This window comes from Brachionichthys hirsutus, chromosome 21, assembly GCF_040956055.1.
Source record: "Brachionichthys hirsutus isolate HB-005 chromosome 21, CSIRO-AGI_Bhir_v1, whole genome shotgun sequence".
Taxonomy (NCBI): domain Eukaryota; kingdom Metazoa; phylum Chordata; class Actinopteri; order Lophiiformes; family Brachionichthyidae; genus Brachionichthys; species Brachionichthys hirsutus.
In genome coordinates this window covers 2,754,076-2,781,582 of record NC_090917.1, presented here as the reverse complement: position 1 = coordinate 2,781,582, position 27,507 = coordinate 2,754,076, and the positions used below count along the sequence as shown (strand labels likewise).

The 27,507-nt window shown below is 44.1% G+C and overlaps 1 protein-coding gene across 1 annotated transcript; it reads left to right on the top strand.

Moving 5' to 3' along the window:
• Positions 1–272: 272 nt before the first annotated feature.
• Positions 273–27,014, top strand: skap1 (src kinase associated phosphoprotein 1). Its single transcript, XM_068754642.1, has 13 exons — positions 273–312; positions 1,189–1,294; positions 1,844–1,869; positions 2,002–2,118; positions 13,035–13,115; positions 13,283–13,366; positions 13,473–13,597; positions 14,685–14,748; positions 16,653–16,865; positions 18,984–19,037; positions 19,160–19,269; positions 26,441–26,544; positions 26,899–27,014. Exons 1-12 carry the CDS (start codon positions 273–275, stop codon positions 26,531–26,533), a joined length of 1,113 nt encoding a protein of 370 aa, XP_068610743.1. The 3' UTR covers positions 26,534–26,544; positions 26,899–27,014.
• Positions 27,015–27,507: the final 493 nt, after the last annotated feature.

Here is a 27,507-nt window from a genome sequence, read left to right as displayed (position 1 = left end):
CGGAGGAAGTTGTCATCCGCGCACCTGCTCCACCCCATTTTGTGCAAATCTAGCTGCATGCACGGAAGTTAGGTTTCAGAATCAAACGAGGCAAGTGGTTAGGCAACGTGTCAGGTGGACTCTTAGTGTGTGTGTGAGAGAGAGTTCGTCTGCATGTTCCTTGTTCATGTTCATGTCGTTGAGTTGTCGGAGGCTTGGTGTGAACAAACTGCATCGTGGAGTTAAAAACTCAAGAGTGAAGGTCTGAAAAATCAGGTGACAGGCATTCAGGGATGGGGACAATCCCTAACGACATTAGGAGGCTTTTGGATGGTAACGTATTTTATTTTCCACTGTTAATAATACCTGTTTAAAAGGGTAGGATTTTTATCATTAAAACAAGTTTTTGTAATCAAAAAGCAGGAGAATTTATTACAAAATGAGAATATATTCCACTAGATGAAGATCTTTATATATAAAAATTAGGATCTGCACAATTTCTATTTGAGTGAGGACCCACCCATCGAGACAGAATGAGCTCCCAACTGCTGTATTCTCGTCGTAGGAACAACAGTAAACATCAACATAAAAATAAATTCCTTTCTATATAAAAGACTGTCTCAACATGGCAGCGCCGTGCCATCCGACGGCGCCTTCAGAGTAACATTTGCATATTTCGGTCTGCTTGCGTATCTGGGAGAGAGGACATAAAGAAATTGGATCAGATAAGTGATGTGAGCCAACCTGTTTCACGAGCATCGCTCCAGCTTTATAGGGCAATATCCAATAACACGGTGGAAGAAACTATTAATCATAACAACCTCCTTCTTACAGACATTTTAAAATTTAATGTCTCACCTTTATGTCTGTCATTTTCACAGGTCAAGTCACACAAAGAATAATTGTATGTTTTTAGGCCCCGTATAATTTTTTTTTTACCGCTAATAGTATAAGCATCTTAAACGTTCTGGTCTCCTGTCCTCACTGTTAAGACAATGGAATGTTTTAAAGACTTTATTTTAACACAGGCATAAAGCTTTACTTTACTGACTCAGAAACCAAGGATCAGATTAGGATGTAATTATCAAATATGTGCACACAGAAGCAGGCTTAGATGTTCTGTGTGTACATAGTATATGATATCATCATACTGTGGGATCTTATAAGCGATATTATTGCATTGTTTACAATATTTCCTGTTCTCTTCAGACTGCGAGCTGTTCGTATCAGAAATTCTCCAAGATGAAGAGCTCAGCGAAAACGCCCAAGAGACACGCAACGTCTTACTTAATAACTTCAGAGTTGTTCACGTAAGGTAAGACAAAAAAAGCTGCTTTACTAGCCAAGTGGCACAGTGTAATTTCATGACACCATTATCTGACATTTGCTGTTAATACCACAGAAGACCCTTAATTGTTGCTGTAATTGCTTTAAACACAGTTTGCAAAATGACATTAGAAGGAGCTCATTTAGTCTAATGGTGTCACCTTCAAGGCCTCATTCTTGCTCTTATGTATTGTTATTAAAAGTTTGTAGAGATCCTATAGAATCTGTTGTTTTCATCTGGATAATTTACTCTTAATGGGATTTCATTTCCAAATATGATTAACAAGCCCGTGAACCCAACAAATACAAACTCGAAAGTTGTTAACTGTGGAAGCAACTCCGCCGGGGGTCGGCTGCCCTGCGCGTTAAGAGGTGCACGCTCTAGTGCAGAAACGTTGTGGTCTTGTGGTCTTACATTCAGGAAACGATTACAGAATACACAAAGTAGTAATGAGCCGGAGAGGTCTGGGCTTTTAAAGCGGAGAAAACGTTTTGATTCCAAATTGAATTTGACGTTTGCTTATTTTGATTTTTGCAGAAACCCTCAAGAATTCCCTTTTTCATGTACCGGTAAGTTAAAGAGCCCCAGTTGTTTCCTGTGTGTCCTTCTAGTCTTTAATTATTGACTCGCCCCTTAGCATTTGAGGTTTTCTGTTTGTATCACACGTGCACGCATTTCCCACAAATCACCCTCAGCGGACGTTCCAGAAGGAGAAGGCTCTGATGACAACCGTAGTTCCAGTCTGGGTCGTTCTGCCCAATCAGACGACGCTTCATTAGCCTCTGACAACCAGGATGATGGAGCGCCAGAGTGTAAGTTAGCATCAGCCCTCATTGCGACTCCCTGTGTGTGTCTGTGGTTTATTTGTTCTGTCTGATCAGTTTATAAATGTCCTCCCAGGATCACTTTACATGAAGGAAAATGAATTAAAGTAGTGGCAACTCTCCCAGAGCTCCTACTGTCTCGTTTAAGAACAAAGGAGTGAAATGTTTGCCTGAGTAATGAAATACACACGTCGGTATTGTACGTGTAGGCCCAGCACGCGGGGAATTCTGCACTGAAAATGTAAAAAAGAGAAGTCAGTGTTTCACGAGACAATGCGGTATTTCTCTGAGAGAACTAAAACTAAAGATGTGGCTTCGTCACGCGCCCCCCCCTCCCCCCCCCATCGCCCTCATCGGCACATCTACACCTTCCAGCAGGAAGCACAGTCGGATACCTTTTCTGTACATTGCTCGCCCTCTAAATTTGAAAAAGACAGACCACAAGTGTGAAATTACTGCCTTCACCGGCCTCCTACCTCTCTGCCTGGCTCCAGTGACATCAGTGACTCCTCCTCTTCCTCCTCCTCCTCCTCCTCCTCCTCCTGCCAGTGTGCAGGTACGTTGTCCTGATGCCAGAGAAAAGGGAGGTGGAAGTTAACAAAGGCCCGATTGGGGAGCCAGAGCTCCCTCCAGTGGCCGATCCTCGTATCCCTATCCTGATGTGTCCCTTTTAGCTTTACGAGTGGACTGAGGGTGGACTGAAGGTGGCCCCCGCACAGAGAGGAGGCTTTGTAGCTGCAGGCTAACGCTGTGATTGATTGACTCCGAGCCCCTCTATCCTTTCACAACCGGGTTTGAAATACAACACTGTACCTGAGGGGCCTGTGTGCGCTCCATCCCTCTCTCCCTTTATCAGTCTTTCTCACTATCTTCCTTTCTTGCACTTGCCCTCCCGCCCAGTCAGACTTTTGTTTTTTTGTGGTTGTGACTCTGTGTGCCAGCTAACAGCCCTTTGACGTGACATGCTGCAGGTGGGCATTATTGTCTCCACCGCCTGCAGGTGCTCGTCTCCTGGCCCCATGCGCCTGGCAAATGTGGCATCATGTGGGAAATCTCCTAATGCGAAAGAAGAAAACGCTGTCACCGTTTTAATGCCAGCTGGATGTAGTCAGAAACAATCTCTTTATTTGGAAAAAGGGGCTTAATGAATTCTCCCGTCCTCTGCCCACAGAAGAATAACTGCCGTCTCTTTCTACAACGATGGAAAAACACTATAGTAAACAAATCACGACAGATGGTGGCAAGATTGACCACGAGACAATTATAATTAATTTTTTGGAATTGTTCATTTTAGAATAAACAAGGCTAAATTTCTTTCAGGGAACAAACAAAACCAAACTATAAAATGCTTAAAATTTCCCTTATGGCTATAATGGTTACACGCCCATCGACAAATTACACCGTCTGTTGCTCTGGATGCAATAGTTGTTGAAGCTGGAACGTTGTGTCACGCCATTGTTGGTGTTAAATGTGAGGAATAACCAATTATGCAGCACGACCAGAATCTTCATTTTCCTTTCATTTGCATTTTTTTGTTTTGAATAAACACGCACACATTTTATCGTCTGATCAATTATGGAAACATTTTGATTCTGTGAGGGAAATCTGCGCGCTTTTATTGCCGAGAGACTGGAATCGTGTTAGCGCAGTGAATGGCCTGTGTCCTCAGCGAAAGGGCATGTGGAGTTCAGAGTTCACTCTCTGTTCACTCCCTGTGGAAGGAAACGTCGCACACTTTTCTCGTAGCTTCAATGGAAGAACAAATAATCGCACGACTCCGTAATGAAATCAGCGACAGTTTTGGAGGAACGATCATCCGCGTTGATGCTTTGGGTTTATTCGCATTTTCTTTTTTACTTAACCTCCCTTGCAAAAAATATATTACGACGTGATTTTGAAAAATCACACCCGGCTCGTACACAGGGCGTAGGATGTTGAGTTCATCGGCATCATTTTATTCGAGCCTACTGTACACAATGGAGACTCTGTGACTTTGAGGATGCGTTGTCCGTGGCAATCGACCGGCCGCCTTCGCCGCTCGCCGTTCCCTAACCAGAGAGCGAGCGAGTGTGAAGTCGATGGCTGTTTTTACACACGGAGGGGAGCCCTGTGCCATTTTATTAGAGGCTGGGGTCCGTTGTCTTCGGTGCACTGGGTGACACTAGATTTGTAATGGCTGACAGGAACAGATGGAGCCTCCATTGTTAGCCCGGGTGTCTGCATGGTAATGTGAACTGAGTTTCACCCGCCGACCGCGCCGATGACCTGACCGCGCCTGTAGCCGCGCCCTAGCCTCTTCTCCCCCCCCCCTTTAGCACCTTTTAAACGAACCCCATTCTTTTTTCTTTCTGTTCTGTCCGGGGCTCACACTCATTCACAGGATATTTATTTCACGCCTTCCATCTCACCATCGCTGCCATTCCAATGCATTTTACACACACAAGCAGATATATGTGCAGAGTTTCTCCCTACGGCACGTAGAATATCCTTTTACACACACACACACACACACACGCACACACACACAAAGACCCCAGGAGACAGTTGGAGATTTGGGGCTTTTAGCCCAATCATGCTGTTTGCAGGTCAAGTTTACAAAGTTGGCATGGCCTGTTTGTTTTTCTTTGGGGGAGCACCGCTGGGCGCTCTGGGATATTTGCTGGGAATCTGCAGAGATGATGGAGCGCCGCACGAAGAGTGTCCACCCAGGTGGTGGCGCGAAAAGACACCGCTTTTTTTTTTATACATCTCCCTTTTTCTTTTTTGCGAGTGTAATGAGTCTTTAATGATGTACCACATAATCGAGCAGGTGTGGACAGTGGCTCGAACGGATTTCCTCCCCGTGCTTACGCTCCGAGTGTCGTCTGCCGTTCTTATATCAAGACATTTTCCGTTCCGGATCGGTGTTAATCGAAACATCTGACAGATTTAATCCTACCCATGTGATAATTTGTAGTACATAAATGTATCTAGTCATTTAGATTCACATGAAATGCCTTAGATATTATTTCATTTGACCTGAGTCTGGTAGGGATACAACAAACTACATTTTCGGTTATTCTGCTAATCATTTATTGAATTACATATTTTATAACATTTCACAATATTCCTAAGTATTTTTTTTTTTTTAATTGCTGCTTTCATATGAATAATTTCAATTCACAATTTTTAATTTTCACCCCAGTAGAATAAGCTGCATGTCTTCATGACACAGAGGCCGGAAGCGCGGCATGAATAATGTCTCATAGATTTAATCAATTATTAGTTTTAGCAGGTGTGTCCTCTTTAAGCAACGCAGGGATGTCACTCCTGTCGGTAATTACGGTGCCGTTGCAATTTCCTAAACCAATTACTTGCACTAGAATGCAGCCAATTTGAAGTTGGGTCTTGCTGCCGCTTATTTCTAATTTGAATGCGAGGAGCCGGTGAACAGTAACAACATTATTACATGCTGCCGGTAAATAGAATATTAAATCTAAAGGCTGTCATTGGCTGAGCTTGATAAAGCTGTATGAAGTGAAGGGCTTTTCAAGGTGCATTTCCAGGATTGTTAGGGGGGGGGGTGAACTAGACAATAGCGGCTGATGGGTTGATACTCCGGTATGGAGTTAATCAGCAGAGTTTCCGGGTGCGTAAAACAAAACGAGAGATGCAAACCCGATTGCTTCGTAGCATTAAACCCAATTCATCTATCTTACATTGCACGGCCTGGACAGTTATTTTGGGCCGGCGTAGATGACCTCTTCGCAGGTTTACTGGCCTGCGGCCATGCTGTCTGCCCACGTCCTGAACCTCTGACCTCTGACCTCTTGCTTGGCCAACCTGCGGCCTGTCTGCCGTGCGTCCAGAGTTGTGTGAATGATTGCACTTCACGTCACACGACACCCACCGGTCATGAAGGTTCTTCGGACTCTTTGATAACCATCTACTGTATCTCTCCATCAGAGCGCCCCGCCTGGAGATACATTTTTCACGGCGTTTATCGGTGTATGGATTTGGTGACATTTAAAAAGCGAGCAATATGCTAATGACCTCCACACTTCCCCATTCTCCTTCACTCTCCTTTCCTTTCCTCGCTGTTACAGCATGTGTGCTTGTCTAGAAAGACACACGCACGCACACACACACACACACACACACATTACGAGGCAGGCGCAGGCTCTGTGCATTTCTGCGACTGCTTGCCACCAGGGTTCAAAAGTTCACACTATTCCCCCCAGGGCTACTGTGCTGCTGCAGATGCTGATAGTCTCCTCTCTCTCTCTCTCTCTCTCCCTCTCCCTCCTCCAGCTGCCTTTCTCTCCCCCTCTCCCTCGCTGTTTACACTATTAATCTTGTGCATTCTCCCTCACAAACTCACTCACGCTGCCTGGCAAGAAGAGAGCGGCTTGAAGGGGGGATTTGGACGTATTTAACAGAAGGGCATCCATCACTCTCGTCTCTGGCTTCACCCCCCACCGAAAGCCGCACCGTGCAGTTTTTGCATCCTTCCACTTTGTAAGCCCTCAGATGCAGCTCTCCCCTCATTTGCTTTGTTTTATTGTTGCATGGCATATAATTACATCCCTCTGTTGCCTCTGGTGTAGCGGCGTGTTGAAACCCAGGGAAAACAGGCGAAGGGAAATGCGTTTTAGTCCATCTATAAAGAGGGACATAGGCAGAATGCAAAGTGGGAACCTGGGGCAGGGTGGCTCCTAATCTCCCCCAGAGCTGTCAATGTCACAGACAAATAGCAAAACTATCAGATGCGGCGGGTTCACCCGGAGGTTAGCGTTCCCAGGTACCTCCTGCATTCACTCCCTCTCTTTCTCCCCCTGCCTTGCAAATGAGAATTTGATTTTGCCCTCCACTGGAATCCATTTCTGGAGATGAATGAAGTTTCAATGCCAAGCCCAGGTGGCCCCAGTGATTTCTTAGGGAAATAAATGAACATGGGAAAGAAAGATGTGTTGGTCTGTACACAGACAGTGACACGCCGGCTCCCAGAAGCCTCTGGGATCTCTCTGTTTAATTGTTGCTGTAATGCACCACTTTAATTTCATTAACATGTTATTTTAGGATGTTGAAATTGCATGCCTCTTTACGCCTGGATCTCTGCACTGGAACAACTGCACTGTGCATCTGCCAATGGGAATAGGGATGCTAAGGGCTTGCACGCTGTTGGAGAATTGCTTATCTACAATTTCGCCATTGATTTACTGGCATCCGTGCTGCAAGTTAGCTTATTGAGAGGAAATGGAATCAGAAAACATCCACTTTAGAAAACAATTTTTTGGAAGGGAATGTTTGGCAGTCTAAAGACTCTAATTAGTCATATAAAAAAAGACGTTTCAATAGCTAACTTAAAAATCTACTTATTATTATTATTATTATATTTAACCCTAACCCTTATTTATATTGCATTATTTTTTTTACAAGCTCTTTTGTTTATTGTCATGAGCTCAGTTCGATTTCTGCCACAGTTACTGTCGTAGACGTTGATTTACTGTTTTCATCAGATTTAACAAATGTAAATTTTTGGGATTTATTTGGGACAGCAAACATTCAAAAAAATTATTTGTATTCTGTAAATCTAATTTGTACATATGCTCAATTTTAAGATTATTAGCATTTGCATGATTTATTTACTGTTGAATTTGAAGTCATTCATTTTTACCGTAGTGAAAAAGTCAACGGACTTTAAAAGAACGACATTCTGTTCTAACGTTCTCCTGAAAGGCCAAATCAAACAATTATCCTGCCATTACTCAAATTTTCTTTGTGAAAGACTGAATGGAAAACTGCTAAAACAATGCTAAAATATAATCAATATATTCTCGTGAATAATCAGTATTATTTGAAGGGTGGAAAAGTTGAAAAAAAGACTCAAAAATATGTTATATTTTATATACACCTGTTGCCTGTAGACCTGCGAGTGATTTATGTCAGTCATATGTTTCCTTTAGACATAAACAGCAGCGGTGCTAAAATAAGGTTAATTACATAAAAGAAGGTAAAAGGCTTGATTTATTACGCAGAAAGCACAGCACAATGAAACCATTCTCAGGAAGGTATTTACCTACTGTAATTGCTAAAATTATATTTAAAGCATTTTAGTGGAACTTAGAGAAACATTTTTATAGTTGCAATAACTGCACATTCAGAGGCCAAGTGAATTGTATTTTCCGAGTGTTTTTCCCTCCAGGCTCTGCCATTTACTGCATTATATCCCGTTTTTTATCAAAGATATGGAGGCTCTCCTGTGGGCCTCGGCGTCACCGTTGTTGGTATTTATATTCTTACTACTGGGTTTTTTCTTTCTTTCTTTTGTTTTGTCTGTGTCAGTGAAGCAGCTAGAAACCATCCCCAGCGATTAGAAGATCATTGTATCTGCAGTTAAGCATTTGAATAGTGGTAGTAAATCTAGAAAAAGGAAATTCAGGGTCGCTGTATACGCTGCTTATGGCTGCCCAGGGGGAAGACGATGTCACATAGTAAATTTAGCCTCTTAGTGTCTTTAGTGTGGCCGAGTCTGTCTGAGATGTTCGAATGTAGGAATAGAGCAAAACGAAGCATAGAATGTTGTGACATTTTGTTTTCTATAATATATACAGATATTTTAATAGTAAATTGCATCAAGGGCAGACAAGTCAGAAGTTGGTGTTGCACTATAAGAGGTAAAAAAACAACCAAAAAACCCCAAAAGTTACATAAATACATTTCTTTATATATATATATACTGTATATAAACCAACAACTCCACTCTCTCCTGCATTAATTCTCAGTGCCATTAAACTTTATTAGACAACCATGCAGGCATCATGCACCCTCATATAATGCACTGCATGTTGTCTTTGATCCAAACACATGCATTAGGAGGTTCTAAACGTGGTTTATGTATCGATGACTGAAGTCTTAATCCAATCAGGTGGAGGAGAGGAGGGCAGGGAAGACATTCTGCCCTTAACCTCAGCGCCTCTCAGCCTCTCCTCCCCTTTGACGGCTGCCTCGCCGGAGCGACGCGCAGCAGAGGCCTTCGGCCATAATGAGGAAAAATGCATCAATTTGGCTTCCTGCGTTCAGATTGAGCACCGGGTGGGTGAAGGTGCACCGAGTGAACCCTTTTTCCTAATCAAGGACGGTATCGAAGAGGGCTGCGGTTTTGCTCGCTTCGCCTGTAAAGTCAGCAGCATTCTTCCCTGCAGGCCCCTGAGGGGTGGGGGGGTGGGGGGGGGAGCCTCTCTCTGCCTTCTGTTTCACCTCATCAGCAGAGTTCACGCGGGGGTCAGGTCCTGCCCCCTGATGCTGCATTCAATGCAATACCTCTTTATATCGAAGGGCGCTGTGAAAGCCCTCACGCTCAAGGACTAAGAACATATGATAGCTTGCTGAGTTTGATTCCTTCCTGCGCTGTGAGGGGTCACCTTCTTCTGATGCTTCTGAATATACTAGATCAAATTGGATTTGTTCCTCATTCGGTGGTCGCCTGTCACCGTGTTCCCTCTTAATTTTCATTCACCTTTAATCCTGCATCTGAAAAAAAATCTTTTTTTATAAGCACCAGAATACCGAGTCAGCATACCTTTATAATTTTCCTAATAATGAAAGCATTCAAAAACACTATTTGTTGACCCTGTTCTTTGGCCAGTTTGATGTTAGGAATTAAAACAAATCTGTGTATTTATTGATTAGACCACCATAAAGAAATAAAATCCAGATTTCCTTATCAAATTTGAACAGTTGCTGGATTCAAGAAGCAGTCGTGGGTGTTTTCTTTCCAGCGGAAATGCAAAATAAAGAAAAGAACCCATCAACTGCCGATGCGTACACAATGCTTGTGACCATCATAAATTCACAACAGATGTGACGTTACATTTACAAATGACTACAGATGAAGTAGCTAAAAAAGAAAAACTACACATCTGCATACTTCCTAGCAAATACGACTCGCAGCACACACTCGCTACTCACTACAGAAAAAGAGGAGGTAGACGAGACTGCTTGTACTTCCTATATCTTCCACGACACATGTGCAGTATACATGTATTTAGAAAAGAATTACAACCCCAAATTCTCAAACTACAGATGCCAAAGTGACGCCTTACATTCAATCTTCTGCAGAACCATCAACATCTTCAGTGCATTTTTTTTGTGTGTGTGTGTTTTCATAACATCTTTGTTGCATTACGGACCACCGTTAGAATCTAACGCAACATATTAGTCCTCCCACCCACCCATTTCCCTTCATTTTTGATTCACTCGCTATCCAGCCTTTGATTGACTTTCAGCCTAAGTAAAGTGGATTTTAATGAGAGAATACATTAACTCCCTCTGGTCATGCTAACATAAATCAGCCTTTTCTTGCGGGATCAACCGCTGAGCTCATAACACCATGCTGAGAGAGTGTGAATAACCGGATGAGAGATTGTGGCTGTGGCAAACGGCTGGCAGCCCAGATGCATTGTTGTGCATCCCCTCTGAGTTTAAGAGAAGTTCAGGGAGGTAACAGAAAAAAAAAGCACTTATCGGCGCAAAGGTCTGCTTCCTTGTGGAAATCCGCCTTTGTCAGGAACATTTAAATGCATATCTCCAGTCAATTTCTATTGATTATTTCCTTCCATTTGGAAACGGAGTGACTCATATCTCTTGCTGATGACCAAAGCAGAGCGATTAGATTCAGTTAGCATCGCTTGTAGCAACTCCTCACCTTGATTTGCAAAAATACGTGATGCGACTGTAACATCGCATTTGTCCGCTTCCCTTTGTTGGTAATTGCACTCAGCTAAATAGGCTATGCTGAAATATCAATAAATTGCCATCAAATTAATGTCGATACCAAAGCTGTGGATGATGCTAATTAAAACGCAAAAGGGATGAAAATGAAGCTGCGGCATCGCCCTGAATAATTGATAACGCAATTTATGATTTTTATGAAAGAGTGCCGTCTGTCTGTGATTTTGATGAGGCCTTAATTAGATGCATTAATGTGTCTCTCTGCGCCTGTAGTCATGCTCAAAACTCAAACACCATGATGGTTGTTGGGCTTTTTTAATGCTCTAAATTACACATTTTCAAACAACATTACCTCTGAATATCCACTTTAAATTGCACGGGTCCCAAAGAGGTGTTAGTGTGCAATTTTCATTAAAGGCGGCATTGTTAGCTCCGGACCAATCAGATTCTGTTTTTTTTTTTTTTGTGTCGGGTGGGATCGAGCGGCACAAAGCAGCCAGCGCATTGCGTTTAGGTTCTGCTGCTACCCTGTGGAAGAACCCCCGAACTATTGCATGCGCGTTTCCACGGAAACGTGCACGGTAAAGTCAGCCGTACCCGTCTTTGACGCGCGAAAGGAGGACAGTCAAGTGAGGTCAAGTCAGGTGGCGTTAAAGCGTTAAAGATGCATGTGTAATGTTTATTGACTCAAGCGCACCGGAGTGATCCTGTGTTTATGTTCTACCTCCTCATCCGTTAGCCACGCTCCACCTTTTGAGATAAATGAAGAGCGAGGGAAGCAGACGGATGAGGGGATTAGAAGTGGGCCGCAACGGGGAAGGAGGCCCGGGAGAAAAAAATGGACGGACGGCCGGTGGATAGATGAGGTGGGGGGGGGGGGGGGAGCATAATGACCACTGTTTGTTATGATGTACTGAATCAGGTTCTCTTTGACAAAACAGTCCTTAACACCTCTGTATTCATAGTGTCACCGGCCAGTCCATCCACAAAGGCCGGCCGATGATATGTGAGCGTGTTAGTGCAGCGAGGTGTCTGGGGTGCTCTGCTCTGGAATGACCCACTCATCCGTTAGCCCCCCCCCCCTGGCTCAAGTGGTTCTTGGTTATCGGATCGCAGCTCCGGATTGTTGCAGACTAAATATCTGGAATGTTCGTCAAGTGAAAGGCCAACATCGGCTTTTATTTTGACGCCAGACGCCACCGGGAATAGGAAAACTTTCATAGAGCATCGCACGGTGCGATTTGGTATTCTTTAATGTTGCTCTTTGTTTAAGAGGGATGGACTTTAAATTGCTCCTGTGTTTCAGACTAAAAAGGTGCTTCTTGCACCCCCATTCCTTTTTTTCCCCCATTGTAAGGCTAATGCCTGTTGAATAATGAATTCAGAGAAAGCTTCGCTTTGTTTTTGACACATGGTAAAGCCGGGTACTCCTCTTTTAGCACAGGCCGGGCGACGACCCTTGAGGCTGACGCTGGGGGTCAAGTTACCCACTAATGGGGAAGGACTAAGAAGTTGGTCGCACGTACAGACTTCCTGTTACAAATGTCAAACTTAACTTAAACAAAGGACAGCATGGTTAAAGGAGCCTTCCAGATGTTCGGATGTTATAGCTGATTAGCATATGACTGGTACGGGATGCCAGCCATCGATTGCAGTGGCTTTGATGGATTGGTGTCACCATTTTGACTTTGGAAGTAGTTACTTTTCAAAAACTAATCTTTTTAAACACGAAAGAATGAAAATGAATAATGTTATTATTATAATTATTCTAATGGTGCATTGAAGGGATTTAACAATCCAGCTATTTTCTATATTGAATTTTTGTGTGTGTCCCTGCCAAACAGTATGTTAAATAACAATATATACAAAAAATAAACACACAAACAAAAAGGTTAGCAGCTTCATGACGAAATGTTTGCTTCATGGCCACATCAGTAAATGAGCATGGCCCTTCTGTCTCTCGTGGGTGACATCATTATTTGGGGCTGTGCATCATGTTTACTGCAAATGAAAGGTACGGTCAGTGTCTTTTCAATGCTAACGCTATCGGCGGCTAGCTGTGCGGAAGAAACTGGGGCTTCACTGGTTTCCTCCATTCACAATTCTCGCAGGAAGTGAGAGCGACTGATAACAAAATGAAATGCAATCTCAATTTTGACGGTGCCCTGACTTTTTATAACTTCCGCCGGCAGACTTTGGTGACACCCCCTCTGTGGCAGCCCGTGACATCATCAACGTCTTGAAACAAGGCTACTTGGAAAAGAAGCGAAAAGGTAAAACAGCTTCTAGATATCAACCCTGGATCGAGTAGCTTCATTCATAAATGCCGACTTCTGCGTTTAATGCGTTTCAGATGTGTAATAGATTGTTTTGACTGCATCTGGATAATTTGAACACCTTGCGCAAAACATATTTGACCCCTGCTTTTGACCTTCTCTAGATCATAGCTTCTTTGGCTCAGAGTGGCAGAAGAGATGGTGCGTTCTGAATAATATGATATTCTTCTACTTTGTGAATGAAAAAGGTTTGTCTAAAATGCCAGACCAACAGAAACATTGTGAGATCATAAGCTGAATCAGAAAGTTTCATGCAATGTTTAATGTTTACTCCCTGCCCCCCCCCCCCCACAGATAAACAGCAGAAGGGCTCATTTCATATCAGCGAGTACAGCGTCCAGCTGGTCAGCACCCTCCGGAAAGACTCCAAAAAAAATTGCTGTTTTGAATTCTTTGCTCCGGGACGGCGTTCATTCCAGGTCTGTGTTAACGACAAAATCCTACACAGATTAGTAAATATTGTTGATCAACCTTGATATTTACCTATTAGTAGTAAAAAGATAATTGAATTGCTCACTTTAAGAAATGCATCTGATTAGATCTAAAATAATTCTTTTTTGGGGGGGGGAATATTTGATAAAAAGATGGTAAAATGTCAAAATTTATTCAAGCAAAATTGAAAACGTTTGCTAGATTTCAGAAGTGATTGATTGATAGTACATATAGGCAGATTTTTTTTTTATCATTATGTGGCATTGGGCATATGGGGCTAAGCGAAATGTTGCCAACAACGCCACTTTAGGACTTTCAACCTAAAGATCTATTTCGTGTTCCTTTGGTTCCCAGCTCGTTTTAGCAGGTTTCCCACCCACAGGTCCGCTCACAGTGAAAACCAGCACGGCAGTTAATAATCAAAAATATTTATTTAAGACTCTAAAAACGTCCTTAAAAACACTCTACAAACAAAACTAACAAATGAAAAGGAGTGACAAGGCAGTGACAGTCTACGGCCAACCTGCCTTCGACGGGGAAAACACAAAGACAGGAACTGCGACGAGGGAGGGGAAGCACCTATATATGCCCCCCCCCCCCAATCAGTGGTAAATGGGCCACAGGTGCTCCCTCCCACACCTGCCTACCTAATTACATCCCATCCGGTTACAATTATTTGACTGAACATTGTATACAGCAAATTATTTATTGATCAATTGAGAAAATAATTGCCAGATTAAAGAATAATTGATTTAATTCTTCATTCAATTATAGAATTAAATAGATAAATATTGTTTATTAAAATGTTGTTTTTGCAATGGATCTTAATGTTAATTGGGAAACTTTTTATTCAAAGGTCTGAATGGCACCTTGACACAGTTTTCCCAGTCTCAGAATTTATATTTCTTAATTAGACCTTATGGAGGCAATTATTGATGTTAGATATAGATGTTTTAAATGTTTCTTTTTCCACCCCTTAAACACATGAATGGAGAATTGTTTGTATGTCTCAAATATAAATGCACATTTCGAGGTGATGACACTTGCAGGATTGTTGCTATTCTTTTACACCAGTTCACTGCCAGCAGTCCTCAAGAAGCTATCGAATGGGTCGATCAAATCAGGATTGTACTCCGAGGTAAGTTACCATTTATTTGTAGAGTGTTCGGTGCTTCTCAGGTTTCTTCGCTCTTGTTCCCTTTTATGTGCGCTTGTGTCCTTATTTGAATCAAGCGTTTAAAGAGATACAATTTCAGATGTTGAGATCGTAAAAGCAATATTGAGTTAAATAAAATTAGACTTAGGTCAATTGGAAAATATTGTTAAAGCTGCACAAACCTTCTTTTTCTTTTTCTTTTCCAACCAAAGTTTGCTTTTGAGGGGCAAAAAGGTCAGACATGAAAGGGACTCTTTTATCATCTCTGAAAACTCCATCACGAACACGCGACCTGAATCTCCTCCTCCGACACGTCACCCAGAAGCTCTATAGTTCTCCTCCATCCCCCCAACCCTCCTACCAAATTCCAACTTACAGGAAATTGATTGGTAGATGTTCTGGTTATCCTCCAGTGACATTGATTTCTGCTTGGCTGCTGGTGTACAGCAGAGGATCTGATACCCTGTGTTGCAACGGCCAGTCGCCTGCAATGAGAGGACTCCTCCATCTGAGCCAGCAGTCGTGCCTGGTCTACTCTAAAATGGGCTCAGGCCGGGCCACGGATTTGCGGGAAGTAACGGACACTCTGCAGTTTGTCTTACTTCCTTCCAGCCCCGTTTTTTCTACGGAAAGCATTCTGATCCAAAACACCTAAATGGTTATTAAACCCTTCAGAATTTATCTGAGAAAGAAGCTTCTCTTGACTATTCTTTCTGTTTTTTTTGCATTTATTTGATTGTGAAGTAGAGATACAAATGAAAGGGTAGCAGAGAGAGCGAGCGAAAGGTATGACGCAAAACAAATGACACAATTATATGGAACGCATCTTAATCACGAGGCAAACAACTTAATTTGCATAGCACATTTCAAACAGAGGCAATTCAGAGTGATTTACATACACATGGAAAAGTATTAGGACATTCAGTAACAACTTGCAATAAAAAAACAGAATAAAATCAATCATTAATATAAAATTAGAATATATTCTAAGGAGATTAAATGAAATATAATGCATAAAATTAAATGAAAATACAAATATGATGCACCAAAGGACAGTTAAGGTACAGTAATGCGTTTTAAGTTACCTAAAAAGCAACAAAGGAAATAAACGCACAATGAAGAAACCAATCAGTCAAAGGAGAAGAAAAAAAAAGAACTCTTTCAATTGAGATCTTAAAGTGCTGGATTGTGGTGCAATTCAATTAATCAGGAGTTTGGTTCCATCCATTTCCAACATTGCAGCAATTAGCAGCTTTGTCCTGATTCTGACTTCAACAAATGAGTGCAGCGTAAAGTTGTGAAGGGCTCCGCTGGAGTTTCATTCTTCAAGAACAGTAGAAATGTGTTTGAAGCCGAGGTCAGAGAAGGATTCATAAACCAGCTGCAGGAAAACAACCCACCCGAATTCCAGAGCTAGAGGAAAACCAGCAAGACGTCGTAGCGAGGGGCTGGAGGGGCACGATATGAAACTAATGCTGAAAAGAGGTATCATTAAATCTATTAGTGCACAGACAGCAATTGATAAGAGATTAGGAGATCATTTAAATCAATTACCAAGCAGCTTCTGACTTCTCAATTGTGACAAATGAGCAGTGTGAAGGCATCACCCTGGGCTCATGCAAACTGTAATGGACATTTTAATTGCTGAATCTAAACATTATAAAAACATTAATAGTTGATGGAAACGATTGTTATTTGCTCGGAGAATCCGGGCCTTTGCTCGCCGCCGCTTTCTAAGGACCACATTCTCGCCTGTTGGGCTGTCAGGTCTGCCCGACCGTTTCTCTTACTTTACCCTTTAATGCGTGTGCTTGTCTTTTGTGCCCACGCTGCGCTCCATCTCGATGCTAACGACGCCCATCACATTGTTTCTCCTTTCCTCATAGATCTTAGCTCCACCCTCATCCCGGTTGATGAAGAGGAGGAGGAGGAAGAGGAGGAGGAGGAAGAGGAGCCCTACGATGACATTGAGGGGTTGACCGACCATCTTCCGCCTCGACCCGGCGCTGCCCCGGCTTGTCAGAGCGGCAAGCTGGGAGGGGGGAAGGAAATGGGGGTGGTCGACCAGGAGGACGAGGATATCTATGAAGTGATGCCAGGTATAAGGATGTGGTTACATCGCAGGCAGGGGCTCGCCTCTCAGACACACACACACACACACACACACACACGCACACACAAAGATAAATAGACAGGATGGCTGCACACAAACGCCCATGATACTCACTCAGACAAATAGACACACTTGCTTTGCAGCGCTAGCCCGAAGGGAGTTATTTTTTGACAAGAAATATTTGTGATGATCTCCTGTGGCTGTGAATTTTGTGCTGCCAGGTCCTTTCCCTATCATCACGACGTCCAGACTAATCCCTCATTTTAAATCAAGCTACACTAATAAGCACGTCGAGACCGGGGCGGCTGCTGCAGAGATGCACAGCGCAGGAATGGGAGATTCTCCACACAGCGGCTAAAAACCCGCCTCATCCACTTCCTCTCGCCGAGAGCGATCTGTTGAGAAACAGTTATGGCGTTGAAATCAGCAAGAGCTTTGAATGAACATCCAATTAGCTAATGTTGCCAGGCAACAAATAGCTTACAATTCAATCCACTGAGCAGAGTTTGGGCTAAAATCACCTCGCAACAGCAATTTAGTTGAAAGGAAGTAAAACTGAATCTCTTGTGGATTAAAATATTTAATGCCACATCTTTAATAGAAATGAAAGACCCACTGAGTAGGAGACAGTCCCGTGTGTCGGCGTGGTTACGAGATCCCGAGAAGGACAAAAGAGGCGACGCGATCTTCTCAGGGTCATTGTCCATCACTCTTTCTATTAAATAAGAAACATCAAGATTCTGTTTCACTCAGTGAGTACATTACCTTTGCCAAAATCACTGGTGAGAGGGAGATCAGTCTTCAGACTGTCATGCCGGCATTCAAAGCCATCTGGGAAGAGGTTCAGACCCTGACCACAGATGGCATATCGAATGACGGGCTCTTTCGTTCACTTTCTCACTCCTTTACGTATCAATCACGCCGCTCCTCGCTTCGCTCTCTGACAGCTTCTACACATTGATTAAGATCTTGTTCATTGACCTGTCTTTCCTTTCTTAACAAACACATCTGCGGACAGTCATCTTTGCAAAAAAAAAAAAATTTCCTGACCTAACCTCATTCGCCACTCACGCGAAATTTCATAGCTTACCTCGCTGCTCAGGCTTGATATAATTTTTTCCTTGTTGTTAAAATTGTTAACATTGAATACGTGGAAAGAATTTGCCAAAGGTTCGTGTTTAGTAGCCAAACTAGCGGAGAAATGTCAAGCCTCATTTTCTCCGTGATGAGCTCCTTCAGTTTTGTCGGGGCAGAACTCAGTTGCAGGCAGATTGCAGAGCGGCGGTGGTATTGGGTCTCATGACTGATTTTATTGACTGGAAAATTAAATCACTTTAATATAGAAACCGTCGGCCCGTAGCAGTGGCCTCTCGACTGCAGCACTCAAAAAGCGCAAATAATTTTTTGGAGTAATATCAAAATCTTCTTCTTTTTTTTTCTATACAACTCATACTCTAAATAGATCTCTAATAATCTCTTATAAAATGTTGTTATGTAGCGGTGCCAGTGTTTGAGCACACAAACTTTGTGCATGTGCATGTGTGTGCGTGTGCGGTCCCATGGTCTTCCTGGAAACAGAGGCGCAGGTTGTGCTGGAAGGTGGATAGTGTTGCTGGGCTGTGGCGTTGCTGTCAGCCCGCCGCCGTTCAGGATGGATGTGGGAAGCAGAGGGCAGGCGTATCACTGTGTCACCTCTCAGACCACCGGGTGCCACGCCCCCGCAGTCGATGACTACGTCCGCCTCCGACTCCGCGCCTTAAAGACAACTTCCTTTACTTTTCCTGCCCGAGTCCCCCGATATATTTGACCGATTCGGTCCTCATTGAGGAGTTTGGATAAATAAATAACGATCGATCAGCTGCATCAGAGATCGACCGATGATGATCAAATTATTATTATTATTATTTTCTATTTATGGTTTTGGTTCAAATTTGTCTTTAATATGTGAGACAAAAATAAAGTTTTACCTGCTTGTTGTTTTTTTTTCTGTTAACCAATGAGATTAAGATCTTTAGGCATCTATTTAGTTCATACATTCTGTTTCAGAGAAACACATCCATTCTGTCACAGATAAAAATGGGTTTGTTTTGTTGTGTTTGTTTAGAAGAGGCTCTACCAGACGCGATGGATGACGGCAGCGAGAGGAACAGCGAACCAGGTCAGGACCTCATTACACTTTCCCACCAATAATGAGTACAAATGTCCAACTTAATTGTTCACGGTGGGGAAGGGACATCGTATTGTTCCTTGGTTTTACATTTGCGCTCTGTTTCCTCGCAGCTTGGTCATCGGATTACGCTAACTACTACCAGGGGTTATGGCACTGCCCGGCCGAGGAACCGGACGAGCTGGCCTTCCAGAGAGGAGATCTCATCCACGTCATTAGTAAGGTCAGTGTCGCCTTCCGCGGATGCGATCCATGCATTTTCTCAGAATCCTGTGCCTTCCGGACCCTCGTCTCCCAGTCAGGTGAGAGTAAAACAGGAAACGACTGCCATTCATCTCTAATGTGAACCGTTTCTTATTGCCCCCTTGACTCTTTGACATTACCGGAGCAATTACAGAAGTAAAATTGGACTCAGACGCATAAAATGTAGGAATTATTTAAGGGTTAAACAACATCAGCTCAGGAATCACTTAGCCCTAATTTACTTTCTGAACATGCTGATATCCCCCACGTCTAAATTCCTCTGTTAGTAAGCGCTTGTGGCTAAATGCGGCAGTGAAGCGCCCACAGTGGCATTGTGTTCCTCCCAGTTCGCTGGGGTGAAGCACCATTCAGGGTGCTGTGTAATGGAGCTGTTGTTCATTATGGAACCTCTATCGCCGGGGTTAATTGAGCAGGCATCCATGCGATGCTCTTCCTGTCTGTTTGACATAAACTGCAGGTGAGAGGCCATCCTGCATCTCAGCTCTTTCCTCTCAATCTATTTCCTCGTGTTTTATGGCCATCTTGCAGCCAACATGCAGAGTGTATACCAGTGGAAAGACGCCCTACTGGAAATCAATGGCTTGTAATCTGGGAACTTTTACTCTCCCGTGTTCAGGGACTTGTTCCTCGACGGTTGCTATTGAATCATCGTGTTTTCTGTGTTACGTTAAATTATCCGGAGCGCAGAGGGAGGAGGAATTACAGCGAATTCGTCTTTTTTTTTCTGCTGGCAATTATGCGGCAGAGATTGAGAAACACGACCGGATGATTGTTTGTATGTTTAATCTGCAATTTGCCACAGAGTTTTAATTAATTTCAATATTTTTTGGTGGGTTTTAGAGCAGAAACAACAATCAGCTGTATTATAAATCACGGAAGATTTAGATACGATGGATAAACCAAATAGAGCCGTAAAACACAGGTTGAAATATGACCTTTGCAGAAAAAAAAGGGGGATTTTAATTGAGTTTGTCCTGGCAGTGTCAGATTGATGCGATGCCAGCCTTCTCCGTCGGTGTGTGCTGGATGATAGGGGGGGAAATGTCAAAAACAGCCACCAGCATTTTTCACATGTGGATGAGGACCCAGCTCTGTGCTGCAGAGCCACCTCAAACCGCCTCAGCCCTGCCTGCCGTACGGATCAGGCTCCTACGAGACAGAGGACCTTCAAACAAACAAAATCCAGGTTAATGAAACCGATTGCTCTCGTTCCGTCAAGCTCGTACGCCGAAGTTCCACGAGAGATCGTCCTAACCATCCTCTGATGGATTTCAGTGCCAGGGTCTGGTTGTAAATTATGCAGAGGTGATCTGCGACCGGCTTCTGGATGTTTTGTGTGACAACACGACTCCAACCGTGTCCCGTTTTGCGCCCTTAAAGCGTCGCATTTCCCTCATGAATAGCGTTATTTGGATTATGTCCCGTAATCGCCTATTTATTTTAATGAGCGCTTGGGGAGGGCTTCCCCGTGTCTTCTGTGTATACACACAGGCGCTCATCAGCGCTCGGTTTTATGGGGATTCCTGAGAACCCTGACCTCGATGAGTGAAATACGGGCCCTTGGCTAGAACTCAAGTCGGTCGCTAAACTGGGGACCCAGACGCACGAAATGGCCGTAATAAAACCAGGACTCATAAATTCTCTTGGAGGGTGGGAGGCCTGGTTGTCTGTGCTGTTATGTCAACACTGACCATAATTACAAGGTAATAAGGACACGCTCTAAGTGCTAAATCAATGGCGCTAACAAACTGTTATTTTTAAAGCTGGGATGTGATTGACTGCTGAAGTGCAGAATGGGGTGGCCACAGGCGTGGTGTCATATGGCTGTGAACTGAGGAGAACATGCCGATTGTATAAAAGGCCCTCATCCATCATTATTGATCTCTCGCTTACTGTAAAGTGGGGGCATTTTTACTGTATTCCTGCCCCCCCCCCCCTTGTGTGTCGATGTGCATGCGCTCATATTTTTGTATGACTGACAAAAAGCAAACAAATGAGGAACCTCACAACTCGTATGAATCCCATTAGTTCTAGAGGATTCATCTGCAGCCGGCGCTGATCCATGAGGCAGGAACGCGACGTGAAATCTGTCTCGTGACTTTTGCTCTGGCATTTCATTTCTGAGAGCGTGCATGAAAGAAAAAGAAACGCACACACCTTTTATTGTGTGGTGACAAATACTACTTTTTTGTTGTTGTTGTTGCATTATTAAGATAATTTTTCTTAACTCCGTTGAAATCGTCCACGCTCGTTTTCCACTACATCATATCCTGAAACGTGCAGCCAGAGATATTTGTCATGTGATTTACAATGTGTTGTTAAAGCATCGCATTAATTCATCACAGCGGCTAAAAGCAAATGGTTTAACTTCTGTAGCGTAGCGATTTCGCACACTGCATTCTTCCCTTCTAATTTATGCATCCAGAATCAAAAGACACGGGCTCCACAGGTCAGCTGTCACATTCCTGTATTCCCACAGGCACTCGTGGAGAACGGCGAGATGGAGTGGAAAGAGATTTATGACACAAAACCCCATCCAGGGTCCTTAAAACTCTGGCAAGCGCTGCTGCCACCTCGTCCTCTTTCTCTCCATCCCGCCCCGCTCACCTCTCCTCCTCCAGCCGCCGTCCAACCAGAGAGAAGGAGAGCGACCAGCCAATCCGGTGGTGGGGGGGGGGGGGGTCACATCACATTTGGAGCCTTGGGCTGCAGCTGCCTGTTGGAGACAATGACATCGCAGACACCACTGACATCTTGTGGCAGCTTCTTAAAAAACGACTCCTCGCACAAACAGCTGATTTTTACTTGCAGTGATTTGAGTCTTTCTCCGAATAACGCACGTCGTGTTAGAAATTGCGTTCCGAGAGGTATTTTATGCGGTTGCACCGTGATCGTCTTTCCTCGGGGGGGGGGGGGGGCATTTAACAGGCTGGTTTGGCCCGCTGTCCGCGGGTCACACCGAGTCAATGCAGCTGAAGACAAGGGAAAGTGGACAAACAATTAGACGGGGAAAAGTCAAGCAAGAGAGACAAAGGGAGTGGATCCCTTTATTCTTTTGTGTGAACTCTGTACCCCCCCCCCCCCCCCCCCCCCTCCTTTCTCCTTTTCTCTGTCACACAGACCCCTGGCTGCTATTGTAGCCATAGACACCAAGACGCTTTAGACAGGGAAGACATCCTATTTACCACCCAAAAGTAGCAGGGGGTGAGTCTGGGGTTCGGGGTCATGCAGAAGGCAGCGGTCATCCCCCGGTCAACTACAGTAGGTCATTATTCAGCCCAAGCCAATAGCCCAGAACCACGTCCGAGCAGCCCACCCCCCAATCCATTCTGCTTAATTATTATAAATGAGGGGCGGTGTAAACAGCCATCATTACAGACACTCAGTGGCATTCACAGATCCACTTTAAATCGCTATTAAGTTAAGGAGCTATCCGTAATCCCAGGCGTGCGTTAGAAAGGAGCGCGTAGGTTTTCGTTTTTATTAAATCTCATCGTCCCTGAGATATTTTCAAACGTTCTCATGCTCTGTCATGTTTCCAATTTGAAGCCGATTCACTGATTTAATTAAAAGCCCGCTTGGACACTTAAGTAGCCATTCCGTTCTCTGGTTGTGCAGAACGATCGTATCTCTGGATGGATTTCGACGAGATTTCTTTTGGCACGGAATCCTAACGGCTTCCCCCCAAAATAAACACTTCCGCTCACGGCTTCGCGTGTTATTGGGTCGCGAGGAGAGCTCGCTGACCCGATGGCGGGCCTCAGATCGAGGCCTTCTGATTGCTGGAGGTTCGGCGTGTCTGTGGAGTGCATGTGGCGGAGAAGGATAAAGAAACAAGAGAGGATGCAAGTGGAAAGGCTGTTTCAGGAGAGGTGGAAAGAAAAGGGAACACAACTATATAGGAGGGGAGGGGGAGGGGGATGGGGATGAGGACTGGAGGGGGGGGGGGGGGGGACTGTAACACCCAGGCGGCGGGTTCAGCGGCAGGGCAATGAGAGACTTCCTGCGCTCCATCACGCCCAAGGCCTGCCTCAGTCAGCTGGTGGCCGAGGAAAGATGCCTCATGTGCCAGGCTTATTAGCGCCCCCCCCCCTAGTTTGTATGCATTTGGGATTGTGTGAGAGTGTGTGTGTGTGTGTGTGTGTCATGTGGGAGCATCTGTGTGTGTTTAAGAACAAGGTGAGGACGGAAAAAAGAGAGGACATGAGTTTTTTTCTTCTTCTTTTTTTAAAGAAGGCAATCGTATAGCCACGATGGCGGCGTGACGCCATCACCTGACCTGCCGTTCACCGTATCCGACCCGCCTCGAGTCACCTTCTCCCCGCTTCAGGCTCCGGTAGCTGTCGATCCATCCTCCGGGTCGGGATCGTGAGTGATGGGCCCATCAGAATGCCACCATTAGCCAGCCCCCCTGAGTGGTAAATAAACGATTGCGCCGGTACACTGCAGGTGTTGCCATGGCAACCACCTCTCGTTCCCGGCTTTCACGGCGGAGGAGTCACCGGGAGGTCAATGAGTCAACGCGCCGCAGCCGCCACGACACGGCGCTGTCCCCCCCCCCCCTCCTGCTTTCCTCCTCCCGGAGTGGATTTGATTAGCATCCAGGGTGCAGCAAACACAACCTCTGATGTGTGTGTGTGTGCGTGTGCGTGTGTGTGTGTGTGTGTGTGTGTGTGCGTGTGTCACCTTTCACACCGACACGTGCAGCGCTACATCCTGTTAAAGAGATAAAAGAAGACTCATCCGGATTTCTCTCTCCTGTCATTTACGGTCACGCAATATTCCCAAAATGTGCCCCCAGTTTTTACCCCAGCGAAGCTTCAGATGCAAAAATCACAGGGAAAAAAAAACCACACAAATGAACCCAAAACAGAAAAACGAGGAACACTAACAGAAGGAAGAGGACATTGAGGCGCTGGCGTGGCTTTTGTCATTTGGATAATTTACTCCCCACGCCTCTCGGAATGTCCCTATTACAGCAGGTGTACTCTGGATGAACCCATTTTCAAGCATGAGGAAGATGGACTCTGCACGCCTGACAGACTCGCACCGCCATTGGCACCGCACTTTGTGATGTAGCAGTCGTATTAAAAATGGCGCCGCTGATAATCCAAAAGACCTTTCTCGGGGAGAATTTGAGGACCGACTGCACAGATGGGCCGCGGAGATAAATAAAACTCTCTGTCAAGTACGGTTGGCGGAATAGCGCTGCGACGCCCCCCCCCCCCCAAGGGAGAGGAAAACTGTTCCGCTCACTCTCTCCAATGCGCCCCCCCCCCTGTCCGTCTGTCTACCCTCTCTCTCTCTACCGCCTCTGTTCACGCGTTACGCACGAATGGGACCCAGAGCCAGCTTTCCGTGACCGGGCTTTACCCTCTATACGATCTGACGGGGAGCATAACAAAGATCATTTTGGCGTTCGGAGCCCAAACCGGCGCAGAGTTGCTGTAGTCAGAGAGTTCCAGCCCCGGCATTCTGGAACGTCCCAGTCAGAGCTGCCAGGGGGGGTTCATCGGAGGAACCGATGAGGCCTTGCTCATTGTGTGTACCTGTTTTTGTCGTTTATCACTTTCCAAGCGATACTTTCATCCTCGCTGTCCGAACACAACTCATTAAGCGGCAGGCCTCAATTCCTCTGGCTCGGGAGAGGCGTCGGGTCCGGATGATTGGCTGAACCTCTGACAAAACGCCATCCGTGCACGTCAAGAGCGTGCGCTTTTATATAACCAGAACCAGCAAAAGCAATAAAGGTCCGACTGTAATCCCGAAGCATCAGACCCGTACGGACGCAGCACATATAGATATTTAGCGCTTGTCAGTTATATCAGCGTGTTTTTGGTTCCTGGATGAAAACGAGACGGTTATTTTTGATCTGCCGGGGGTCAGAGGAGACCAAACGCTCCATCAGGTGCAGGGAAATGATTGTCTGCTGGGCTTTAACAAGCCCTTCTGGTCTCGGGCCAAATATTGATCCGCTCCAGATCTGGTTATAGAGCCTCAACTCCTGTTGAACGCAGAGCAAATATCGGATTTGATTGATTCGACACGGCGTATCACGTAACATTTTCCCTTTTCATAGGGAAGTTCAAATACCTGATGCAGATTCTTTTTGATTAAATTCGACACAAATTGAATTTGTAAAAAAAAAGCAAAAAAAAAAAAAGCACCTTAAATAATTCAATTCTAACAGGTCTCGTTTTAAAAGAGTGACATTTATTTCTCAGGATACATTTTTTTTATTCTAGCCTCGGTATATTTAAATTCGATTTTCAACATCTTCACTTTGAATATGCTCTTGGGTTTATATTTTTTAATTCAGTCGTTCTAAACTCAGACTTTTCTTGTATTATTAAACTGCTGAAACTGACAAAAGGTGGAAAGATATTTTGCCTCGATTTTCATGTTTTTAATTTTAAAATGAATCTGTCAAATACAAAATAATATTTTTAAACTGCAATGATTGACTCTACATAATTAAAATGAACTTAAATACTGACTAGAAAGTTCCAAAATTATTTACATATTTTGTTTCTACCGGCTCTAATAATAGAAACACCCTGGGCTGTTTTACCTCTGGTTTCAAGAAACCAATGAGATTTCAATATAGTGAGGTTTATTTTTTTTGAAATAATCAGTTTAAGTGGAATTCATCTGGAGCCCAGAATTACCACAAAACCAGCATATTTTCCCTATAAATGGCGTGCTCTGATCACATGTGTTAATCACCGACACGCTGTTGTTACAGCTGTGGAGCAGCTGACAAAAAGACCGTTTTATTTTAGGCATTCATCGTCTCAATCGTCTTGTTTACCGGTTTCTTCCATTTCTGAATGAAACCCTGGAGGCTAATGCGCCCACTGTCTTTTAGAGGATTGCGCGTTGCTCCTTTTGCGGGTGGGAATCTGGATGCTTCGACATTTCCTTTACAGAAGCAGAGACTTTTTAACCCAACTATTATAGCAGATACAATCAGGGCCACGTGTAAATACAGCTCTGCTGTTAATGCGAGGAATAAAGAGAGTCCATTCTAAACCGAAACTTGGGAGTTTGGTGCTTAATTCTGCATCGTTTACTTGTCTCTGAACCCGCCAGACACTTGATGCTTGTTTATTTGTTCATTTCGGCTGCAGGAGTACAACATTTATGGCTGGTGGGTTGGAGAGCTGAACGGCACCGTGGGCATTATCCCAAAGGACTTCTTGCACCCCGCCTACATCCTCTGAGCTCCCAACAGGTACCGAGCCACTCTCTTACCATCAGCATTATGGACCATTACGGTGGCCTAATACACAGAAACAGTCCCCCTGGTACTCATCCGGATTGCCATTGAGGTATATTTAGTCGTTGACCCGCCATTTATGGCATCTGCTGGCTGCAGGAAGTACTACATAAAGCAATCGGAACGGCGCAACGTCCAAACGAGTGAGAATAAATATACGTGCAACAAAAGCACGATCACAGCGTTCAGTTGTCCCATTTAAGAAAATGATTCTGTAATACTGTTAGATGGGCGCTGCTTAAAATGAATACTGAATTATTAATGCATGTTTCTCCAATACCGTTTTTTTTTTTTTTTTTTCTTCCACAGCGATGACACATCTGGCCATAATCCTCAGAGAGGGCCGAGTCAGATAATCTTGTGTAAATACTTTCATGTAAATCTGTGCTGCAATCGTACGTAATCGCTGTACACTGTAAACCAACAGTAAATGGAAAACCAGAGTCCAGCTAATTAACCAGCCGACTTTTCTTTTTTTTACATCTTTTTGAATTAAATACGTTTTGGTTTCTGGCTGACGATTGGACAAAAGTTTCATTTCAAGATGTCGCTGTGGGCGCTGCTAAATTGTGATGAGAATTTTTCACCGACTGAATTAATTTTTAAAATGGAGGAAAAATACATTTCAAGTTTCTGGCCTGGTTACAATGAATTATTTTTAACCACATGTCAATTCACCGGTTTAATTGAATTACGCACAGAATGTCTGTTTCTTAATCTCTGAAGGGCATTTTTTAAAAAGCCTCAAGATGTTGCAGTTTAACACTTTTCAAATGTTTATATCTGGAGTGTGACACAGAAACCCAAAAGTGGTTTGTGGGCAATTTGCTTGGTAGTGTAGTTTGGTTTTTAACCGCTAGGGGGCAGACTCGGTTCGACTTGTAAAATGCAACCCAATAAACAAGCATAAAACACTGT

Coding starts and splice junctions, on each gene's coding strand:
- skap1 (XM_068754642.1), top strand. CDS start 273: ATGGGGACAATCCCTAACGACATTAGGAGGCTTTTGGATG. Junction 14,749..16,652: donor AATCAGGATTGTACTCCGAG/GTAAGTTACCAT, acceptor CTTTCCTCATAG/ATCTTAGCTCCACCCTCATC. Junction 19,270..26,440: donor TCATCCACGTCATTAGTAAG/GTCAGTGTCGCC, acceptor TTTCGGCTGCAG/GAGTACAACATTTATGGCTG.